We start from the raw sequence: 23,072 nt of genomic DNA on the forward strand, positions 1-23,072 counted from the left end.
AGTTGCAACAGGAGCAAAGTTATTAAGTTTGTTTTTTGTTTGTTTGATTGATTGTTTGTTTTTATGGGGGAGGTAAAGGTCTGAGAACCCTTTGATAAAGTAATAAAAGCCAGAACTCTTTCTCCAGAAAAATGCAAAGAAACGATTTATAAGTTTATCAAAGAATGAAATGTTTGCGATATATTACAAGATATATTGAAGGCTTTTAAGTATTTGGGTACCATATTGAATTTGCCTTTAAGTCTTGTTTAAAGAAGTGCCCCTAAACCTCTAGTTGCTCTTACCCTGATGAAGGACAGTGGTTCCGGTGGTGTCATTCACTGTTTTGTTTTGTTTTTAAATTTTTTAAATTTATTTATTCATTTTAGAGAGGAGAGTGAGAGAGAAAGGTGGGAGGAGCAGGAAGCATCAACTCCCATATGTGCCTTGACAAGACAAGTGCAGGGTTTCAAATCAGCGACCTCAGCATTCCAGGTCGATGCTTTATCCACTGCACCACCACAGGTCAGGACTCATTCACTGTTTTGGTGAGCCGAAGTGGCCAGTGGTAGATGGGGCCTTTGAGCCATTCCCTCACTGACATCCTGGTACTCCCTCCTCTCCTTTATACTATAAATTTCAGAGATGGCCAAATCTATTCTTGCTACTTCACTAGGTGTCAAACAATAAGTGGTAGAATGAACCTTATATTTTGAATATGTATGTAATCATGACTTATGCTTTTTCTGGAGACTGATAAAGGAACTGAGTTAAGACACATAGGCCCTTTTTTAACCTATCTTCAAATATCTTTTGGATACTTAGCATAAATATAAACTTGTGGTTTCTCTAGGGGATGGCATTCCTACAGTGTTTGTGGCAGTGGCAGGCAGAAGCAATGGTTTAGGACCAGTGATGTCTGGTAACACTGCATATCCAGTTATCAGCTGTCCTCCCCTCACTCCAGACTGGGGAGCTCAGGATGTGTGGTCTTCTCTTCGACTACCCAGTGGTAAGATATATTGGATTTTTTAAAAATTCTTTATTAAAAAGTTTTAAACATGCACAGTAGTAGAGAGAATAATGTAATAAAATCTCATGTACCCATTACCCAACTCCAGCAATTAACATTTTATTGCATCTGTAGCCCTCTTCTGGATTATTTCAAATCAGATCTTAAGACATTATAGTGTTTTCTATTTAAATATTTAAATATGCCTCTCTAAGTGGTTAAGGATTCTAGTTTGTTTTTGCTTTTGTTTTGTTTGAGAGAGGCAGGAACATCTAGCTGTCTGCATGTACCCTGACTAGGGATCGAATCTGGAGCTCTGCTTCGGGACAAAGCTTCAACCAACCGAGCTGTCCCACCAGGGCAGAACTCTAGTTTTTAAATCAGAACCATGATACCATATGTGGCAACTAAGAAAAATTAGTGCTAATTTTTAAAAAATTGATTTTAGAGAGGAAAAGGAGAGAGAGGAGAGAATGAGAAGCATCAACTCATAGTTGCTTCACCTAAGTTGTTCATTGATTGCTTCTTATATGTGCCTTGATCCAAGGGGGTTCAAGCCAAGCCAGTGACCTTGGGCTTCAAGCCAGTCACCTTTGGGCTCAAGCCAGTGACTGTGGGATCATGTCAATGATCTCATGCTCAAACTGGCAACTTTGGGCTTGATCAGTCAATGGCACAGTGGATAGAGCATCGGACGGGGACGCGGAGGACTCAGGTTTGAAACCCCGAGGTCACCAGCTTGAGCGCGGGCTTATCTGGTTTGAGCAGGGCTCACCAGCTTGAGCCCAAGGTTGCTGGCTTGAGCAAGGGGTCACTTGCTCTGCTGTATTCCCCGGTCAAGGCACATATGAGAAAGCAATCAATGAACAACTAAGGTGCTGCAACAAAGAATTGATGCTTCTCATTTCTCTCCCTTCCTGTCAGTCTGTCCCTATCTGTCCTTCTCTCTGTCTCTCACAAAAAACAACAACAGGCCCTGGCCAGTTGGCTTAGTGGTAGAGCGTCGGCCTGGTGTGCGGGAGTCCTGAGTTCAATTCCCGGCCAGGGCACACAGGAGAAGCTCCCATCTGCTTCTCCACCCCTCCCCCTCTCCTTCCTCTCTGTCTCTCTCTTCCCCTCCCGCAACCAAGGCTCCATTGGAGCAAAGTTGGCCCGGGCGCTGAGGATGGCTCTATGGCCTCTGCCTCAGGCGCTAGAGTGGCTCTGATTGTGGTAGAGTGGATCCCGGTCGGGCGCCTGCAGGAGTCTGTCTGACTGCCTCCCCGTTTCCAAATTCAGAAAAAACAAAAAAACAAAAATAAACTGGCAGCTTTGAGGTTTCAAACTGGGGACCTCAGCATTCTGGGTTGACGCTTTATCCATTGTGCCACCAAAGGTCAGGTGGTAATTTCTTAAAATTATCTAATTTCCAGTAAATGTTCAAGTTTTTTCAATCTTCTCATTTGTTCATGAATTTTCCTTTGGGACACTTGTAGGATCTTATTTATCCATTCCTAAATTTCAGAGAGATGTGTCTTGGTGGATCTGTTTTCATTCTGGGCTTGTAGTCTGGAACTCTGGCTCTTTAGTCCTAGGAAATTCTACTGAATTAATTTTCTGCTTTCTTTCATTTTTAGATTTGCTACTCAAATTTTGACTTCTTTGATACCTATTCTGTTGTCTTTCTCTTGTTGCTATATTTCCTGGAATATTTACTCACATTTACATTCCAACTTTTTTTTTAAGCAAGAGAGAGTGTGAGAGAGAGAGAGGAAGGGAGAGAGATGAGAAGCATCAACTCCTAGTTACGGCACTTTAGCTGTCTTTTTTTTTTTTTTTTTTTTAATTTTAGAGACAGGGACAGACAAGAAGGGAGAGAGATGAGAAGCATCAGTTCTTCATTGCGGCATCTTAGTTCATTGATTGCTTTCTTGTATGTGCCTTGATGGGGGGGGGCGGGGGGAGCTACAGCAGACTGAGTGACCCCTTGCTCAAGCCAGCAACCTTAGGCTCAACTGGTGAGCTTTGCTCAAACCAGATGAGCCCTTGCTCAAGCTGGCGACCTCAGAGTCTCAAACCTGGGTCCTCCGTATCCCAGTCCGATGCTCCATCCACTGCACCACCACCTGGTCAGGTTAGTTGTCCATTCATTGTTTCTTATACGTGCCTGGGCGGGGTAGGGTGGGATGGGGGTGGGCACTCCAGCTGAGCCAGTGACCCCATCCTCAAGCTGGCAACCTCAGGGTTTCAAACCTGGGACCTCAGTACAGTGTGGCGCCATCTGTCAGGCAATTTGAACCTTTCTGTTGAGTTTTTCTCTTTGGATATGGTATTGTTTTATTTCCAAGAGTTTTTTGTTTGTTTGTTTTTTATAGAGACAGAGAGAGAGAGTTGGATAGACAACAGGGATAGACAGACAGGAACGGAGAGATGAGAAACATCAATCATTAGTTTTTCGTTGCACGTTGCAACACCTTAGTTGTTCATTGATTGCTTTCTCATATGTGCCTTGACCGCGGGCCTTCAGCAGACGGAGTAACCCCTTGCTCGAACCAGCAACCTTGGGTCCAAGCTGGTGATCTTTTGCTCAAACCAGATGAGCCCGTGCTCAAGCTGGTGACCTCGGGGTCTCGAACCTGGGTCCTCGGCATCCCAGTCTGACGCTCTATCCACTGCTCCACCGCCTGGTCAGGCTCCAAGAGTTCTTTGTTCTCTGGTCTTCCCTCAACCTCAAACATCCTTTTCTTGTTTAATATTTTCAATAACATCTTTCTCTCTCTGAGATTATTATTGTTTCTTTCTCATTGGTTCCTTTCCCCAACTGTGTTTAAGTGTGGGACACTATAACAAACCAGTTAGAAGGCCTGTGTAAATGGGTGTGGCTTGTCAAACATGGGCTCCACTGTGGGGCAGTTTGGTAGGGCTGTTCTTTGAATAACCCCTCCCATCATTTTTGCCTTTCAGTCTTCTCTCATGTGTTGACCAGAATTACCTTTTCTTGTCTCGGACTCCTACCAGGAGGTCTAAACCTGGCTGCCAGTATTCCAGAAACTGGGGATCTTAATATGTGTCTGTAAACTTAACCCCCTGTTCTTACTGTTGTATTCCTTCAACTGTGCCTAGTGTCCTCTAATTCACAGAACTCTAGACGCACCTGTTTTTTCTTCAGAGAAATTTAAAACTGCCATGGCCTAGAAGGGGCAATTGCTTAGTGGGGATGGGGCCATACAGACTGAGGGCCAAACTGCCTCTTGACTTTTGGTCATCTTAAAAGCCCCATTTTCACTTTACTCCCCCCTTCAAATGGGCCTGGTGCCACTAATTTCTCAGCCATTGAGTGGGTTCTGTGACATCAGTCAGGCTACCTCTCTTCTTGCCCGGCTTCCAGTTTAGGATGAAATTTTCTTTGTATGCTATGTAGTTACCACTTCCTTTGCCTTTCACTTATTTTTATTTTCTTTATTTCCTTGACTGCTTTTTACACATTTCAGAGACTTGTGATTAATCCGTCTTTAACTAGACATCTGATTATAGCAACTTCTCAAGTTAAAAATCTATAATTACAAATAAAACTGTAACCAAATGTGTCCTAACTAGAGGAATAGTGTCCGTTTTATCCATGGAGCTTAGAAACAGCTATCTGTGGGAATGTGATGAGCAAAACTTAGGCGGCTTTTATCTAGTACTGTCCAAGGAGAAACAGGGAATCAAAGATTTATACATTCTGATCACTAGAATTAAAGGTAATCTTTTCAGTGGCCAGGGTAAAATCCTGAAAACTCTTTCTCTTATGGTATGCTCACTAAATAAATCAATTTCTTTGCCACTTAAGTTTTCCTAATATCAGGGAATCCTAAGCCATGGGCACAAGTGTTTCAGTTACTAGAGTGGAGCACTATTTAGTAGACTACTAGCAGTGGTTGACATTGAGTACTTACTGTGTGCCCGCACTGCTCCAAGCCCTTTATCTGTATTGTCATTGAGTCCTCATATAAAATAGCTACTAGTTATGGTGGACTAAAAAGGAGCCACATACTAAACCTGACAAGCTCAGGGGAGGCCTGCCTGATGGCCCTTAGAAACTCAACGACCTAAACTAACCATAGGATGGTCTGAAGTTAAAACTCCCTAACTAGCCTGACCTGTGGTGGCACAGTGGATGAAGCGTCAACCTGGAATGCTGAGGTCACTGGTTTGAAACCCGGGCTTGTCGATCAGGGCACATATGAGAAGCAGCTACCAAGAGTTGATGCTTCTCACACCTCCCCCACCTTCCCCTCTTTCCCTCTCCCTCTTTTGCTCTCTCCCTCTTTCTCCTTCTTCTTTCTCTAAAATAAATTTTTTAAAAAACCAACTTTCTATCTAAAAGTATGTCATGGTGGGCAGCCCATGTCCTAGGCCAGTATCATGACAAAGGTCAATCTTTTAACTAAATCGAGTCAAGCCTATCTATTTTCTTTTTGCGTCTATGGTAACATCTCTTTGGAATGTGAGAGTAATCCCCTTTACCATTAAGGGCAGTCTCCCAAGGAACACAAGACCACAGAGCCCTCATTGTTATCTTGTTCTCCGCATACCCTCTCTAGGTGCTGTATTATTTATTGTTCACTGTCCTCTGCCCACCTACGTCAAAGAAGTGTGTGTCTATCCGTTTTACTTTTTATCCAATCTCAGAGATTTCTCCACTTTGCTTTCCCCTGCCTGCCAATCCTAACATCTTCCTCTTTGATTCTGATGTATAAATTAAGTGGTGAAACTACTATTTTGGAGCATTTTCTCAATTTGTTGTGATTTTGCTGTCTAGCAATTGTCATCAATTTGGCTCAAATAAACTCATAAAAATTCTCTACAGGTCTGGAAGATTTTTTTTTTTTTTTTTGATGATTCTTATGTCAACATTCTTATCTTTCATGTCATATATATGGTATAAATTTATTAATACAAATTAATAAATTAACCTTGTGATTTGTACTTTGATCTGTTCTTATGGGGTAGTATAGCGAGAGTCAAAGAGCCTGAAGAATTCCAAGAATGTTGGGCAAGGGGAGCTTCTGGATCCATAAGCAGCCAGTCCTTGATTTTACTGGCAGACGTAATAGTACCACCTGAAGAAACTATCTGGGCAAATATGTGGCCCCCAAAGAAGTTCCTTTTTTACTCTGCAGTCTTTCAGATCTTATAATTATTGTATTTATTCATAAACTGATATTAAGACTATTCTTTAGATTTGACTTCTTTATTGCTTAAAAATGTTACAGTAGTTCGAGTGTAAAGACAAAAAGAGTAGCTAGGATATCATCAAACCGATTAGCGTACCTCTGGTTTGTCTGAGAATAGGTGCTTCTACCTGTCACCTTGTCCCTTTTCTGTGGTCCTTCACCAAGGATTTCAGGGGGATGTGTAGGTAGAAATTGTATTTCAGTTTACTTTGAAAAAGGTAAATTTCTTTGCTAGAGGATTCAGAAAGAAGAGTGATAGATAGGTGATGGATATAAAGTACCTGCTCATGGCAGATAATATTACTTCCCTCTAACTAATACTTCGCTCCAACACTCCTTCTGCAGATACTAATTGAGACAAGAATAATACAGTAGTAGCTTTTTTTATTATAATTGGCTGTGGCTAACAGGACTTCTCTGAGTATAAAATTGTTTGCTGAAGTAGTATTTTCAGTATTAATTGATAGCTTAATTGTCTCCTTTCCTTTCTGAACCAATAGGTCTTGGCTGTTCAACCATACTTTCTCCAGAAGGATCAGCTCAGTTTGCTGCTCAGATATTTGGATTGAACAACCATTTGGTATGGGCCAAACTGCGAGCAAGTATATTGAACACGTGGATTTCCTTGAAGCAGGCTGACAAGAAAATCCGAGAGGGCAATTTATAAGAAAGAACATCATTGTGTGTTTTTAGGAGGAAAACAACAAATCTCTAGTTTAGCTGCAGAAAAAAATAGCAAACGAGATGAAAAAATTTTAAATCAATCAGAGAAAACAAAATTTATTAGTGAATAAATGCTTTTCTAGTTTCATGGATTAGTAGTATATATGTACATATCTCAGGATATTTTAAAATTAACCTCTTATCCACTACATGATCATTGTTAGGTAGGTAACACAATCAAATATATTTCTCATATGGTTAATAATGTCCTATTATAGAACTCTGAAGTTACTACTTGACCTGTATCTCAACTCATAAGTTTTGGAAAGTTAAAATCATTTTATCTTAAAAAGGATGATAAAAGCAACAGTTCTCTTTCTCAATTAAATCTTTACAAAATTCTAAGGACATGGGTTTTTATTTGCAGCCAGTATCTCACAAAATGGTGTGTACCTCTAGATAGTTACAGGTTTTGTTATTTTGTTTTAGCGGGAGTGAGGGAGAGAGAGGTTCCACTAATTTACGCATTCACTGATTGACTCTTGTATGTGTCCTGACTGGGGGTTGAACTTGTAAGTTTGGAGTATTGGGACAATGCTAACCAACTGAGCTGCTCATCTGAGGCTGAGATGTTTTGTTTTCATTTTGATTTTTTTAATGAAAAGTTGAGATAGGTGGTGGAGGTAGGGAAGACATGAAATAATACAATGAGGCATTGTGGAAGCCATGGAAAGAGGACTTTTCTGGGAACTTCTAATGGATGTCAGGACAATTTGCCATGTGAAAAAGTAGTCACCTTTGCCTTCCAATTGAATGATTTAGTGACTCTTACTTGGGTATGGTGGGTGTCTCTGTGGATCATAAAATTCTTTTAATTCTAATAATACATATTTTAGCCACACTAACAATCCCCAGCATACCATCATTTTAAGAAATTGGAATCTCCCAGGTGATAACCATAACTAGTTTCTTTCTTATAATATTACAAGTCTGAGCAAGCATACCCAGCAAGATTTACTTCTAAAGGAGCAGTTGTTACTGCGACATATTATAGTTAGTCATCAATCTATAAACCATATAGACTGGAAGTCACTGTTACATTATACAGCCCTGAGAATTTTATAGATCACTAAACTTTCATTCAAGTATCCATGAAACCCCTTAAAATTTATGCTCACTTTTATGAAAAGGGGCCAGTTAGTTTTATAAAATGTTCAGAATCTCTACTACAGATGAAATCTTGGTAAGACCCTTACACATGGCTACACTATCCATACTTTTTCACCTCACTCTCAAACCTTAACAAGGTGGTGTCTCTTAATCACTACTTTTACTGGACCTCTAGTAGGCTGTGCTTGTTCTAACCACTCCTCTCTTGGCCTAGACACCAACATATTCAAATGTCTCTTCATCCTTAAATTCTTACATTACTCTTTGCCCTTAAATATCGATGCATCCTACTATTGAATCCATTGTTTACAATTAACGGTGGGATCATCTTAACTCCTTCAGTGAAAACTAGCATTACTGACTCCCAGCTGTCTGTAAACTTTTATTTTCAACTGTCCATTTCTCTCTGAATATTCCAAACTTAATTCATCTTCCATTAAGCCTGTAACTGGCTGCACTCCCAAATGAGAAGTTTGATTTCATCCTCAATGTTTTTCTTGACCTTTCACATCTAACATCACCAAGTCCTGAATTTACCGTTTACCCATTCTCTGTGCAAAATCCTTTAAGTATGGGTCAAATTCTACATTATTAGCCTGATCTAGGCACTCATTGTAAACTCATTTTAGAAGTTGATTGTCCAAGGACTTAGGAATTCTTAAAATCTCTCGCAAAACTGACTTGAAAATGAATGCTGTTGTCCCTCTTAAAATACATACACAAGTCACCAGTGGATGGATCCCATTGATTCTTGAGTTCCGTTGAAGCCAATCCATGGTCTGCAGGTTAAGAATTACTGATATAACCATCAGGGGAACTTGCTGTCCTTATAAATTTTAGACTAACACTTTTTTTATACCTTTAGTTCTTAGAATGTCCTCATTACTGTCATTAAAATCTCTTCATTAGTTACAGCTTCATTTTCACCTGTCTCCAGGAAACATTCCCTAATGACCTCTAGCTACAAGGGTTATAAGTAGTCCTTTGTTGGATTGTAACCTCCAGGAGAGAAAATACAATTTTACACTTCATTTCCCGCAAACTGCCTTAAGATCTGATAAACTATGCCTAGCTGTCTGGGATGGAATTATAAACATTGTGTACTCATAATTTTCTGTTCACACGCACAGTTAAAAAGATTTGCATTTAACATCTTTAAACTTCGGCTTCATGGTCTTTCAATAGTCATGGCTGCTATTTTAGCTCCTCTATCCTGATCTCGCAAAAACTACCTATTTCTGTGCAGTACAGGAAAATATTGCAACCATTGATTTGGAGCAGCAATTTTCAACCTTCTTCATCTTGTGGCACATATAAACTACTAAAATTCTGCGGCACACCAAAAAATATTTTTTGCCAATCTGACAGAAAAGGTTAATTTTGATTCATTCACACCAATGGCTATTGTGTTGTCATTTTTTTCTTGAAAGTCTAAGGGATAAGAGATCAGTTGGGGCATGTTTTAAAAATTCTTGCAGCATACCAGTTGAGAGTCACTGATTGAGACTAGTGGAGAGGACTGACCATTATCAAGTCATTATCAATTTCTCAGTTTCTTAGTAGAGTCATATATCTTCAATAATACATCAGTACTACGGTAAATACTTATTTGAAAGTATTTTAACTTGTAAAAAGAAATCCAGTCTAACTGGTTTGCCATCTTTGGGTGTTTATACTTTCTATAGACTTTACAGCTAAACATGAAAAGAGGAAGATAAATTGTGCCCAGTAATGTAAACTTTGTATCATAAAGCCATGCTTAGAATTGTTGCTTTAATGCCTTTTTAAATTTAAACACTGCTGCCAAATAAAAGATAAGCTCTTGTGTAAAGCTTCATTCATCCATTTGTGAAATAAATGTCTTTCCTGATTTTATTATAGGCCCTAGGAAATCAGCATGGAACAGAGACAAGGCCCCCTTCCCTCATAAAACTTAAGTTGTATCAGAGATAAATTCGATAGAATCAGGCAAGTATAAGTGCATATGAATAAGCAAGGTGAGAGTTTAGTGATAGGGATAAGAGAGCCCAGCTATGATACAAAAGGGGAAACAAGCCATGTAAAGATACAGGGAAATAGCTCTGCAGACCAGGAATGGGAAGTAAAACCGTGTCGCCTTTTTGAGGGCCTGCAAACAGTATTGCTGGAGCTCTTTGAGCAAGGCAAGAGTGGAAGGAGAAACAAGGTTGATGGAAGCAAAGGCTAGATCGCTTAGGGTCTATAGGCCACACGGGAGTATGAAAGGAAAAACCATTGGAAAGTTGGAGCAAGGGCATGACATGACATATTTAATATGTTTTAAAGTTCTCTCTGGCTATTGGGTGGACAAGAAGAGAAACAAGGAAATTGGTTAAGAGGCTGTTGTAGTCCAGGTAAGGAACAATATAACCTTCAAGTTAAAATTTCTTGTGCCTCAGTTTTCTCATTCATAACGTGGGGCATTTAATTAAGTGAGTCAATATATATATGTATACCTGACACATGAATGCATCATGTAATATCCATTTGGCAAACTATAGAAGATGGAATGAGTGGAATTTATTCATCATGAAAATTACCTTGAATTTGATATTCCCTTCAGCTGATTTAACTTCTAAAAATGGGGGGAAAGGGCATAGTGAGCATAGTATCTAAATACCTTTTTTGGGCCACAGACCGGCTTAATGTCAAAATATTTTCACGGACCGGCCTTTAGGGTGGGACGGATAAATGCACAAAATAAAATTATGCGACCGGCATAGTAAAAACTGGTATTTTTAAATATAATTGTCGAACTTACGGGACAAGCGTCAAGAGTGAGTCTTAGACGGATGTAACAGAGGGAATCTGGTCATTTTTAAAAAATAAAACATCATTCAGACTTAAATATAAATAAAATGGAAATAATGTAAGTTATTTCTTCTTTCTCTACGGGCCGGAACCAAATGGCCCATGGACTGGTATAGGTCCGTGGCCCAGGAGTTGGGGACCACTGCCATAGAACATCCAATCTCTCCCTACCATCTTCAGCCCAGCAGTGTTTCGAAAGCCAACGAAATGTTTACTTTTAATGCTGTTTTTTTGCATTGACCTGCCCACCACCTCAAATACTTGCAGTGGAGTAGTTAATCTGGCATTGGGGGATAGTGAAAATAGCAGTGGAATGGAATAAAAATTTCCTTGGACACATCACTCTGAGCTTCAAGTCTCATTTGTAAGATGGACTAAATATTTCTTCTGCCTGTGTCTGGCTAAAATGACAAGATACCTGTATGTGGAAGCTTCTCAAAACATAAATTGCTAAACCCATTTAATGCAAAAATAAGCATTTTAGTACCTACTATGTGCAAGAGCCTAGGGGTGCAACAATGAACAAGATCCAGTTTCTGTCCTCAATGAGTCTTGGGAGTCTTCCAGGGCAGACGGTTTCAAAACACTATTGTCATGTGGAGTCAAGAACAGGGTATTCTGAATACATACCGGAGGAAGGAATCTAAAGAACAAACATACTGTAAGTGAAAAAGGGACTCAACTCCTTATACTCTATTCTCAACCCCTTATCTTTCCTTAATTCCTTTCATAGAACTTATTACCACCAAAATACAAGGTATATATTTGTTTATTGCGCCTCCCAACTAGAAAATATATGAGTGCACTGGACTGTCTTTTAGTTGTATCCCTACCAGCTAGTCTAATGCCTGACACAAGCACATATGAGAAACTCAAATATTTGTCAAAAAGAGTAAATGTGTAAATTCCGAGAAGTATGGCAATGTGTAACTACACGTATATTAGAAAACTATAACATGCAAGGGGAGTAGGGAGTGAGTAAAAAAAGACCTTTGTGGACTGGGGAGGTGGTGGCATAAGACCAACCACATCACAAAGGACCTTACATTGCTAGTCTTTATAGTTTGGGTCTTAATCCTGAGGGTAGGAGAGCAGCCTTAGCTATTATGCTTTAAGAGATCATTCTGGTTTAGAAGACTCCCATTTCAAAAACCACAGATGGAATGTATGTATCCTGTTTGCCAGAAAACCCTTTAAAATGACAAGAATCAGTAGATGAATATTGAGGAATTTATAGAGCCACAAAATATATATGGGACAACACCAATAACAGGAACCAAAACAATACATCCTTTTACAAAATCAGTGATCTAAAAGTTGCAAAAGCACTACGAAGACAGTGATTCTTGGTTGGGGGCGGGGTATAAACATCTTTGGAGAATCCGATGGAAGCTACAAAATCTTTTCTCAGAAAAATTCACACAATATTTTAGTATACCAAATATGTATCATCTAAGCTCCTTTAAGTCTCTCAAATCTGTCATAATTGGCTTGAAATCTGTGAGTTCCACAAACCAGTGAAAAGTCCACAGCTCTTCCCATGATTTTTACTAATTCACAGAGATTACTATACCCTCCAGAGCTACAGTTCACTACCAGTCATGCTGTTTTTGTATTGTGCTATATTGACCAGGCACCACAGGAAAAACCATAAGCTGAACATAGATCTCTGCCCGCATGGAACTCACAGATTAGGGTAGAAGTAAGAAGCCAAAAGCCTCATTCAGTTAAAAAGTTGAGGATCAACTATGTACCAAGGATCCTAGGGATACTGCTGTAAGCATAATAAATACAGTCCCTGGTCTCATGGAAATTACAGCCCATTTAGAGAGACAGGCCTTGAACAATGAACAATGCTCAGAAACAGAAGCTCTGTGAAGGTCAAAGAAGTCACTTTAAAGCTGCAACCAGGAAGGAGAAATATTGAAGGATGATGAGTTAGTTAGGTTATTGGGGGAAAGGAGAGGGGAAGTCGCAGGAATTGGTAGGAGCCTGACAAGATAGTAGTATAAAGAGTGGGAGTTCAAGAAAATGTCCTGTCATTCCTCAAGAGTACACAAGTAAGTATTCACTCTTCTGACAAACACATATTGACTTTAAGATCTTACAAAATCCCTAATCCCCTTGTCTATGTGCTACTTGAGTGCTTACTTTGCCAGGATGCATGAATTTACCCTTTCTACCCAGAACAATGATATATTATCCCTATTTTGCATTCTGGGAAAATGGGAGCTATGATAAAATAACTTGTTCATAGACCTCTAGCGAGTTGCAGAGCCAGGAACTTAACCCGACATTCTCACCCCAAAAGCTCTTTTTACTCTTCCGGCCTTACTGCCGACTGCTGCTGACCTGGAGCCCAAAGGGCGGCCAAAGGGTTTCACCAAACGTGCTTAGCACTTGGAGATTATTTTCTCCTTCTGTGCCTTTTCTTATGTTGGCTTCTCTGTCGGAACTTGACTCAAACCCACCCTAGGTTTTCCTATTATCTTTAAAGACCCCTTCAAACGTAAATTCCTCTATGAAATATTCTCAGGGAAAGGAACCGTTTCTCTCTTTTGTTCTCTCTCCTTCAAACGACTCCCTACGGTTTCTAGTTGGTATTTTACCACCCCCCAGGCGTTTTATTTATCTTCCATAGATCGTCGCCCGGCTCCGGCTCCGGTGTGTGGTTAACAGGCCACGGCTTCGCCTGCAGCGGTCGCCCCGGCAACTCACGACGCTTTGCGCCGAAACCGTTCGGTACATCCATTCTCAACCCCCTCCGGGGGTCCGACGCCTCATTCCTCCAGAAATGCTTGGGGTCAGGTGTATCGACTCTATCCACGAATTTCTAGCAACGACAGTTGAAGATCCAGCCTCTGACGCCGGCTCCGGGATAAGGGTGCTTCCGACTCCAAGCGCTTAGCAACCGCTGGTTCCCTCCTCCCCTGGGCCGGCTCTGAGATCCTCTTCCGGGGCAGAAGTCGCCCCGTCCCTCGCGAGTTTCCTCCAAGATGGCGAGTGGCAGCAGTGGGGGGGTTTCGGTGCCTGCGCTCTGGAGCGAAGTGAACCGTTATGGGCAGAATGGTGACTTCACGCGCGCTCTCAAGACAGTCAACAAGAGTAAGTGTCAGGGCGGGGGCTGGGGCGCGCCGGGCGGGCGGGCGGATCTCCTTCCGGCGCGCGCGACCACCTCGGGGCAGACGCGGGGAAGCAGGACCCGAGTGCCGAGCAGCCGCGTCCCGGCGCGGACGCCGGCGAGCGTGGTGGACGCGGGCCGCAGCGCCCTGCAGCACCGAGCCAGCCCTGGCTCCGAGGTGGTGAGAGCCACGTGTACTTCCCTCTCTACACCCGCGGGAAGCGAGGGAGGGATTTAAAGAGACCGCTGGTGCCAGCGCCTCCTTCAGACTGTTGTTCCTCGACTCCTCTGTCTTCACGCCTTATTTCGGAAATATTCCACATTGCCTTCTTTTCTCCTTCCGTTTAGCGGAGTGATCAAGACAGTATTCCCGAGTGGATTTGTTCTCTTGGGCCCCAGCGAGGAAAGAAACCTGTCTGTGACACGTCATTTAGCGACTGGTGCTGACGAGGTGGAAGCTGTACAGAGTCAGGGGAGAGGGATCCGTGTGTCGGGTCTGCATTCCCACAGATAGGAGACCTCCAATGTCTTTAGACCAGAAAATGTGTGCGTGGAAGCACTAACATTTGAAATAACGTCGGAAGAAAAAGTTTGGCTTGTTTTTTGCCCCGTGACTGATCATTTCCAATAAACTGCCTTCGGTATATTCCTTCATCCTTTACAACGTAATTGCAATATGGCTATGCTTGTTAATGCTCTGTATCGTGCTAAATTATTCTTTACTGAAGATGCCGCCTATATTTGATAGATTTGGAAATGTCATTACCAGGACAGGGTTTGGCTATTAAAAGCAAGAGTAACTGTATACCAGTAACATACAAGGTTATATAAATTACAACAACCTGTTGTTGGGTTAATGTGAAAAAAAGTGATTGTGACCACAATGCATTTTTGGTGACTTAAAGCACTGAGGAAAATAGATGCTAATTAGAATTATTTGATTCCTAAACTTGTTTTGAATTAAGGTTAGCTTTTGGCTAGGCCTGTAGCCAGTACTACTCAGTTGTAACATAGTAAGTTGCAGGAACAATTTAATCAGTGGTTCTCAATTTGTGTTCCAATACAGTATATTTTTCTTCATTGGCAGAAAGTCCTTTAATTTTTAGAACTGGGTTCCTATAGTTGCCCAGGAACAAGGAGAGTGATCCTAGTCTTTTGACTCTAAACAGCTGTTTTGCATTGACATTTGGCTACCTGAATCCTTCCTTGTACTTCTTCTTGATCATCTGAGGTAAAAAGGGAAATTCTAAGTGGTTTTAGGAACTATTGCCAGCAAGATAAATTGCATTGTCTACTCTACAGCTGATATATATATCTCCAAATATTCTCATTTCATCTTTCAATAACCCTGCAAAATAGGTAATGCATTCATACTCGTCTTGCAGGTCAGAAAATTAAGATTTGTAGTTAAATGACTTGCTTCAGATCTCAAGGCATCTAATGACAATCTTGTACTCAAAACTAAATTTGTTTCCAAATTCTACATGAATCTTTTTCTTTCCCTGTGACATAATGAAATATATAGGATGTAGCATGTGGTCCCAAGATGAAAAAGCTGGAGAAAACAGCTTCTTTCTTGTTTCTTTAATTCACTCTCCTTTTTGGGAACATGCATCTTGGGAATCTATCTCTTTGAAAATCTAACTTACTAAATTATCATTTCTTAAGTGAAGATCCATCTTCTTAATGAAGATCCACCCTCCCCCTTTTTTTTTGAATGTTTTGACAGACTTTTCAGCTGCAATACAATTGGAAGTGTGGTTTCCTGAGACAGGAGGTGGGTGAATATAGCAAAAATGTGAAAAGGGAATGGATTTAAAAATTATTTTCCGACCTGTGGTGGCGCAGTGGATAAAGCGTCGACCTGGAAATGCTGAGGTCGCCGGTTCAAAACCCTGGGCTTGCCTGGTCAAGGCACATATGGGAGTTGATGCTTCCAGCTCCTCCCCCCCTTCTCTCTCTCTGTCTCTCCTCTCTCTCTCTCCCTCTCCTCTCTAAAATGAATAAATAAAAATTATTTTCCTAAAATTATTCCTTAGTACTACAGATCAACAAGGATGATGTAACTGCCCTACACTGTAAAGTGGTATGCCTTATCCAGAATGGAAGTTTCAAGGAAGCCTTGAATGTCATCAATACTCACACCAAAGTGTTAGCTAAGTAAGTGATTCAATTGGTTGTTTATGCATTCATTAGAAACATGTTTACCATAGCTGTAATCATTTTTCACCACTATTCAGTGATTTTTTATTTGGACCAGTTTCTTCTTTTTTTCTGTTGCTTCCCAGTAGTGTTTTTGAAACTGGATGGAGCAATAATAACTTCGTTCTTTTCTTCGATAGGGAGCCTTTTCTTTACCCCATCTTCCCTTTGAACCACTAAGAAGGAGGTAAATTGTGGAGAGATGTGGAACATAAATTTAACAGGAGCTCTCAGAGGACCTAGGGAAAAACAATTTAGCAGAGGTTTAATTTAAGGGGGGGCAGGGAGGGCAGAGCATGTGTGGTAGGGCAGTGTAAGTAGAGGTCTCTAGGATGGCTTAGCAGTTTGAGTCTCACATCTGTGCCTGCCTTCTTTGAGAATTGTTTAGATAGAGTCGGATTTTAGGCCAAGATTTTTCATTGCCAGGGTCCTTTAGCAGTCTTGAGACTGTTCGGATTTTTGTTATTAATATTTTTTATTTCTTTATTTTACTTATCTGTTCATGAAATGTGAACTTATATTCTGAATTGTTTCTCTAATTTGATGGGTTTTTTACAGTTATACCTAAGCCTCCAAAGAAATATGTATTGAAATGAAGTTTGCAGCATATTTATTCTTTAATTAAAGATTCTGGTTCATAAAGTGCAGAGCAGTATATAGTATACTTCCTTCTCTATTTTTCTGTATGCGAAAACAAACTCTAGCCAGAGAAACAGTGTGTAAAAATAGTCACCTGTAGGAGGTGAGGAGGAACAGGGTGGATTCGGAAAGCAGTGGGAGTAAAACTGCTTAGTGTACAGTATACCTTTTTGTTTTTTATTTGAGCCATACACGTGTTACAGACTGAAAACTTATTTTAAACATTTTCTTTTTTCTTTTTTTTTTTTTTACAGAGAGAAAGTCAGAGAGAGGGATAGATAGGGACAGACAGACAGAAACAGAGAGAGATGAGAAGCATCAGTCATTAGTTTTTTGTTGCAACACCTTAGTTGTTCATTGATTGCTTTCTCATATGTGCCTTGACCGTGGGGCTACAGCAGACTGAGTAACCCCTTCCTCGAGCCCAGTGACCTTGGGTCCAAGCTGGTGAGCTTTTTGCTCAAAGCAGATGAGCCCGCACTCAAGCTGGCGACCTCGGGGTCTGGAACCTGGGTCTCTGCATCCCAGTCCAATGCTCTATCCACTGCGCCACCACCTGGTCAGGCTGAAAACTTATTTTAAAACTTTATTAAAATTAAGAGGGAACATTGCTTGCTACTAATAAATATGTTTATGCTGAAATTCAGTATTTTGAATTTGGACCATTTTTTTGAGATGGGGAAATTTTGAAATCATTTCTGTTACGCAGGTAAATAAAGGATATTGCCATTTGCTTTGATAAATATTTTTCTTTGTGGATAATGGTTGGAATTTCGAAATGAGTTTCAGGTGTCACATAAATGTAGATTAAATTTTAGATATGTGTATGTTAAGTAGTGTATTTGTGGTTGTGTGTTTACCAGTTTGGATACAAGCACCATATTCTTAAGATTTCTAATTACTTTTTCTCTGCTAATTATTTACTTCTTGAACAAGTTAAAGCATCACTATATGGATTATTATTTTATTGGCAGATTTAAGAAGCTTCTATAATTATTTAAAGTAGTATTCAGATTGTCTTTGTATCTAAGACAATTACTATTTAGCTGATTCATGATTTCATTCTTAAATGTTTGTTTCAAAAGGCCAATAATTCTAATAAAAATATCTATGAAAGCAAGAGAGGCTAAGGACATGGATGTAATATTTTCTGCCACTAATAAGTTATCTGGCTTTCAAACAAGTCGTTAACCTTTGTCAGTTTCCTCATCTGTTGTTAATGGGGATTAAATAACAATATATGTCAAGTACTTTCTCAGAGCAGTGTCTGGCATAGTGAGTACTATGCCATGTGACTAATAATCAGATACTGTTTTTTTCCTTTTTCAGTAACTCTCTTTCTTTTGAGAAGGCATATTGCGAGTATAGGCTGAACAGAATTGAGAATGCCTTGAAGACAATAGAAAATGCCAACCAGCAGACAGACAAACTAAAGGAGCTTTATGGACAAGTGGTAATTACTGCTTTTAAATACCTGTTGACAATCATCCTGAGTGAGCATGATCTACCTGTAGCAAGGATGAGGACCTGATGCTTCACAAAACTTGCCCACAAATCAGTTAAGGTTTAAAATATTCCTTCTTCTTGAGTTGTATATATAATTTCTATGGACAAATGACTTCCCTAGTGCAATTTAAAATTAGGAGCTATCCGGCCCTGGCCGGTTGGCTCAGCGGTAGAGCGTCGGCCTGGCGTGCGGGGGACCCGGGTTCGATTCCCGGCTAGGGCACATAGGAGAAGCGCCCATTTGCTTCTCCACCCCCACCCCCTCCTTCCTCTCTGTCTCTCTCTTCCCCTCCTGCAGCCAAGGCTCCATTGGAGCAAAGATGGCCCGGGCGCTGGGGATGGCTCCTTGGCCTCTGCCCTAAGCGCTAGAGTGGCTCTGGTCGCAACAGAGCGATGCCCCGGAGGGGCAAAGCATTGCCCCCTGGTGGGCAGAGCGTAGCCCCTGGTGGGCGTACCTGGTGGATCCAGGTCGGGCACATGCGGGAGTCTGTCTGACTGTCTCTCCCCGTTTCCAGCTTCAGAAAAAGCAAAGAAAAAATAAATAAAAAAAATAAAATTAGGAGCTATCCTATAAAATAAAATTTGGACTTTTTAGTTAGAAAGAAACTCATATACTTAAAACAGTTTTGAGCCCTGGCCGGTTGGCTCAGTGGTAGAGCGTCAGCCTGGCATGCAGGAGTCCCAGGTTTGATTCCCGGCCAGGGCACACAGGAGAAGCGCCCATCTGCTTCTCCACCCTTCCCCCTCTCCTTCCTCTCTGTCTCTGTCTTCCCCTCCCACAGCCGAGGCTCCATTGGAGCAAAGATGGCCCGGGCGCTGAGGATGGCTCCATGGCCTCTGCCTCAGGTGCTAGAATGGCTCTGGTTGCAACAGAGCAATGCCCCAGATGGGCAGAGCATCGCCCCCTGGTGGGCATGCCCGGTGGATCCCGGGTGCATGCGGGGGTCTGTCTGACTGCCTCCCCGTTTCCAACATCAGAAAAATACCAAAAAAATAATAATAACAGTTTTGAAATTTTCTTTCTAGTTTTTAACTCTTCTAAATTTAAAATAAAATTATAATTTGGATGAATCCAGCTAGTTCATGGAATCCTTGCAAATATCTTTTTTTTTTTTTTTTTGACAGAGACAGAGAGTCAGATAGAGGGACAGATAGTGACAGACAGGAAGGGAGAGAGATGAGTTGCATCAATTTTTTTTTTGTGGCACCTTAGTTGTTCATTGATTGCTTTCTCATATGTGCCTTGACCGTGAGGCTACAAGAGACTGAGTGACCCTTTGCTCAAGCCAGTGACCTTGGGCTCAAGCTGGTGAGCCTTTCTCAAACCAGATGAGCCCATGCTCAAGCCAGCGACCTTCGGGGTCTCGAACCTGGGTCCTCCGCATTCCTGTCCGACGCTCTGTCCACTGCGCCACCGCCTGGTCACACGGAATCCTTGCAAATATCTTATTTTTAAAGTATTTTGGGATGTATAACTAAGCCTAATGTAAAATAAGGCTATTAATGATGAGAAAGCAGAAATGTTATGTTAGAACTTAGCAAAAACCATCTTAAAGATTTTTAAAATCTCAATTTAGGAAAAATAATGTATTGACTATATTGTTCCCAAGAGGTAGTATGAGTTTAACAATATAAATAGGTTGAAGAAAGATTTGGGCAAGTTCAGGGTGAATTCTAGCATTTGAGTTTGATGAAGGACTCCAGTCTCTGTCATACATGATGGACTAACTGACCCACAGTGATAGTTTTTATTACCCTTTAGGACAACTTCAGTGAAATAAGTAGGAATCATGTTGTGTATACGTACTTCATACTACCCTGTACGATTGTTAGTTTCTGAGAAAGAGAAAATGAGCATTAAATACAGTGAACTGGAAATATTAAGTCCTTTTGTTAACCTCTAATTTTGTTTCTGTTTACTGGAGTTTAGTGGTCGCTCTGTGTTGTGGGCAGTTTTTTTCATTGTAAGTTAGATTTAGGTAACAGCGTGATTTCTTTTGCAAAAAGGTTTTCTTTCACACCTCACTTAGGCATTTACCTAACCTCATAAGAAGAGGTAACTACAGTGACTTCTCTAACTGAATGCCTACACGTCTGCAGTATTTTAGAGTCATTGCAAGTAACTTTTTGAAAGAATTGGCAGCTGACAGAACTACATGAATAATTATAAAGGAAAAATGGTTGATTGCCCATGTTATGCTGAATTAGTTTTCCTTCTTAGTGGTTCCAAAAAGGGTTTGTGTAGTGTTTGAGACTCTATACTTCTCTTCTCTTTTGATTTTTTATTTGCTGTTTGTCTCTTCAGTTATACCGGCTAGAACGCTATGATGAATGCTTAGCTGTGTATAGAGATCTTGTTCGGAACTCCCAAGATGATTATGATGAGGAGAGAAAAACAAACCTTTCAGCAGTTGTTGCAGCTCAGAGCAATTGGGAAAAAGTGGTTCCAGTAAGTGCCCCTGAGTACCCACACAGCCATGAAATGATATTCCTGTCTAGTGTCTGACTGGTGCTGTTTCCCGACAGGAGAACTTGGGTCTCCAGGAAGGCACACATGAGCTGTGCTACAATGCTGCCTGTGCGCTGATCGGACAAGGCCAGCTGAGCCAGGCAATGAAAATCCTACAAAAAGCTGAAGGTTGGGCATTTGTTAACATTATATGTAATTGTAATGTACCTAGAACTTTGTAAAATATTTTTAAAAACTGCATTTAGACTTGGTGACATTTTTAAGGGGAAATCATTTATTCATTGGGAATTTCTCAGAGTTCATCTAGCCTTTCTCTTGGGTTTTTGTTAATATTTCTTTTCTATTTCTTTCTTAATTCATAAGTCATGCTACTCAGTTATTTTCAATCACACTGGACCTTAAAAGTATGAATTTTGAGGAGTAGGTATTTGGACAACTTACTGTGCATGTTAAATGTAAATTGAGTTAATTAATGTCAGCCATTTATATCAGTACATGGCTTACATAATATAAGTGTTCAGTTAATATTAGTTATTGTTATTAAACAGATACTCAAGTATAGTAATATGGTATGCCTGTTACCATATTGATAACACTATTTAAGTGCATTTTCGCTCCTTTTAGTGTTTCCATATACATTATTTACATGCTTTTAATTAAGAAAAAAAGAAGCCCTGGCTGAGTGGCTCGGTGGTAGAGCGTCAGCCTGGCATGTGGATGTCCCAGGTTCGATTCCCAGCCAGGGCACACAGGAGAAGCGCCCATCTGCTTCTCCACCCTTCCCTCTCTCACTTTTCTCTCTTTATCTCTGTTTATCTCTCTTCCTCTACTGCAGCCATGGCTCTATTGGAGTGAATTGGCCCCAGGCGCTGAGGATGGCTCCATGGCCTCCACCTCAAGCGCTAGGAAGAGCTCGGTTGCTGAAACATTTAGACTTTTCTTTTGCATACATTTTCCCTAGAAGCCATTAAAGTGATATAGGGACTGCAGTGAACAGGGAGGAGGAAAAAGGGTGAAACGGGGTTTGTTTTTCTCTTAAATATTGAAGGTTAAAATAAGAGCAAAGGCTAGAGCATCATAAGAAGGAAAATATGTTTGAGAAATATAATTTCTTGATCTTACCCAGTATTTACAGTGGTATGGGAGGATGTTCTCATACATTGCAGGTGTGAGTGTAAAAGTAGTACAGACCTTGCAGTGGGCTGTTGACTTTAAAATTTGCGTATACTTTGATCCAAGAATTTTTTTTTTAGAAATTTATTTTAAGGAAATAATTAGAAAAATTCATATATGTATCATAATGAATGCAATGGAAGGCATGGTTTAAGAAAAAAAATTAGAAACATCTTGAGTTTCTGTTCTATAAGAGGATTGGCTAAGTTTTACTATAACATCCACATAGATTACCATTTAGTTATTAAAAATTATTATGTGGGCCCTGGCCAGGTAGTTCAGTTAGAGAGCAGTCCCCGTATGCCAAAGTTGTGGGGGTAATCCCTGGCCAGGGCATGTACAAGAATCAACTAATGAATGCATAAATAAATGGAACAACACAGTGTATCTCTCTCTGTCTCTCTCATTCTTTCTTTCTTTCATTCTTTAAAAATCAACTAAAAATTGTTAAAAATAATAAAAATATAGACCTAATTTCTTATAACATAAAGATGTTCATAGTATATTAAATGAGGGAAGGGAGATTTCAAAATAGTATATAGACCAGGGGGTCAGGAACCTTTTTGGCTGAGAGAGCCATGAACGCCACATATTTTAAAATGTAATTCCATGAGAGCCATACAACGGCCCGTGTACATTACGCATTATCCAATAAAAATTTGGTGTTGTCCCGGAGGACAGCTGTGATTGGCTCCAGCCACCCGCAACCATGAACATGAGCAGTAGGAAATGAATGGATTGTAATATGTGAGAATGTTTTATATTTTTAATGTTATTTTTTTTTTTATTAAAGATTTGTCTGCGAGTCAGATGCAGCCATCAAAAGAGCCACTTCTAGCTCATGAGCCATAGGTTCCCGACCCCTGATATAGACCATCCCACTTTTATTTTAAAATACAGTTGTACATTTACATTAAAAATCCCAATAACTGAAATGCTAATAGTTATCTTTGGGTGATGGGATTATTCTCTTTATACTTTTCTAAAGTTGATTTTTTGCAATCAACTTTTTAAAAGTTATTTATTGATTTTAGGGAGAGAGGAAAGGAGAGAAAGGGAGAGACAGAAACATCAATCTGTTCCTGTATGTGCCCTGACGAGGAATTGAAC

General features: G+C 40.4%; 3 protein-coding genes across 3 annotated transcripts in view; 2 read left to right on the forward strand and 1 right to left on the reverse strand.

Annotated features, from left to right (window-relative positions):
- Positions 1-9,859, forward strand: part of PAICS (phosphoribosylaminoimidazole carboxylase and phosphoribosylaminoimidazolesuccinocarboxamide synthase) — a 52,093-nt gene extending 42,234 nt beyond the window's left edge. Inside the window, 2 exon segments of the mRNA XM_066385586.1 lie at positions 833-991; positions 6,690-9,859. Of these exon segments, the coding sequence (XP_066241683.1) occupies positions 833-991; positions 6,690-6,856 (326 nt within the window). The 3' untranslated portion in view covers positions 6,857-9,859.
- AASDH (aminoadipate-semialdehyde dehydrogenase) overlaps positions 1-23,072 on the reverse strand; it is a 178,359-nt gene that overhangs the window by 102,877 nt on the left and 52,410 nt on the right. The window lies entirely within an intron of this gene.
- Positions 13,803-23,072, forward strand: part of SRP72 (signal recognition particle 72) — a 31,697-nt gene continuing 22,427 nt past the window's right edge. Inside the window, exons 1-5 of the mRNA XM_066385573.1 lie at positions 13,803-13,956; positions 16,012-16,132; positions 18,143-18,266; positions 20,625-20,768; positions 20,846-20,957. Coding sequence (XP_066241670.1) covers positions 13,848-13,956; positions 16,012-16,132; positions 18,143-18,266; positions 20,625-20,768; positions 20,846-20,957 — 610 coding nt within the window. The 5' untranslated portion in view covers positions 13,803-13,847. The remainder of the gene's footprint in view (positions 13,957-16,011; positions 16,133-18,142; positions 18,267-20,624; positions 20,769-20,845; positions 20,958-23,072) is intronic.

The sequence above is a fragment of the Saccopteryx leptura genome, chromosome 5 (assembly GCF_036850995.1).
Source record: "Saccopteryx leptura isolate mSacLep1 chromosome 5, mSacLep1_pri_phased_curated, whole genome shotgun sequence".
Taxonomy (NCBI): Eukaryota; Metazoa; Chordata; class Mammalia; order Chiroptera; family Emballonuridae; genus Saccopteryx; species Saccopteryx leptura.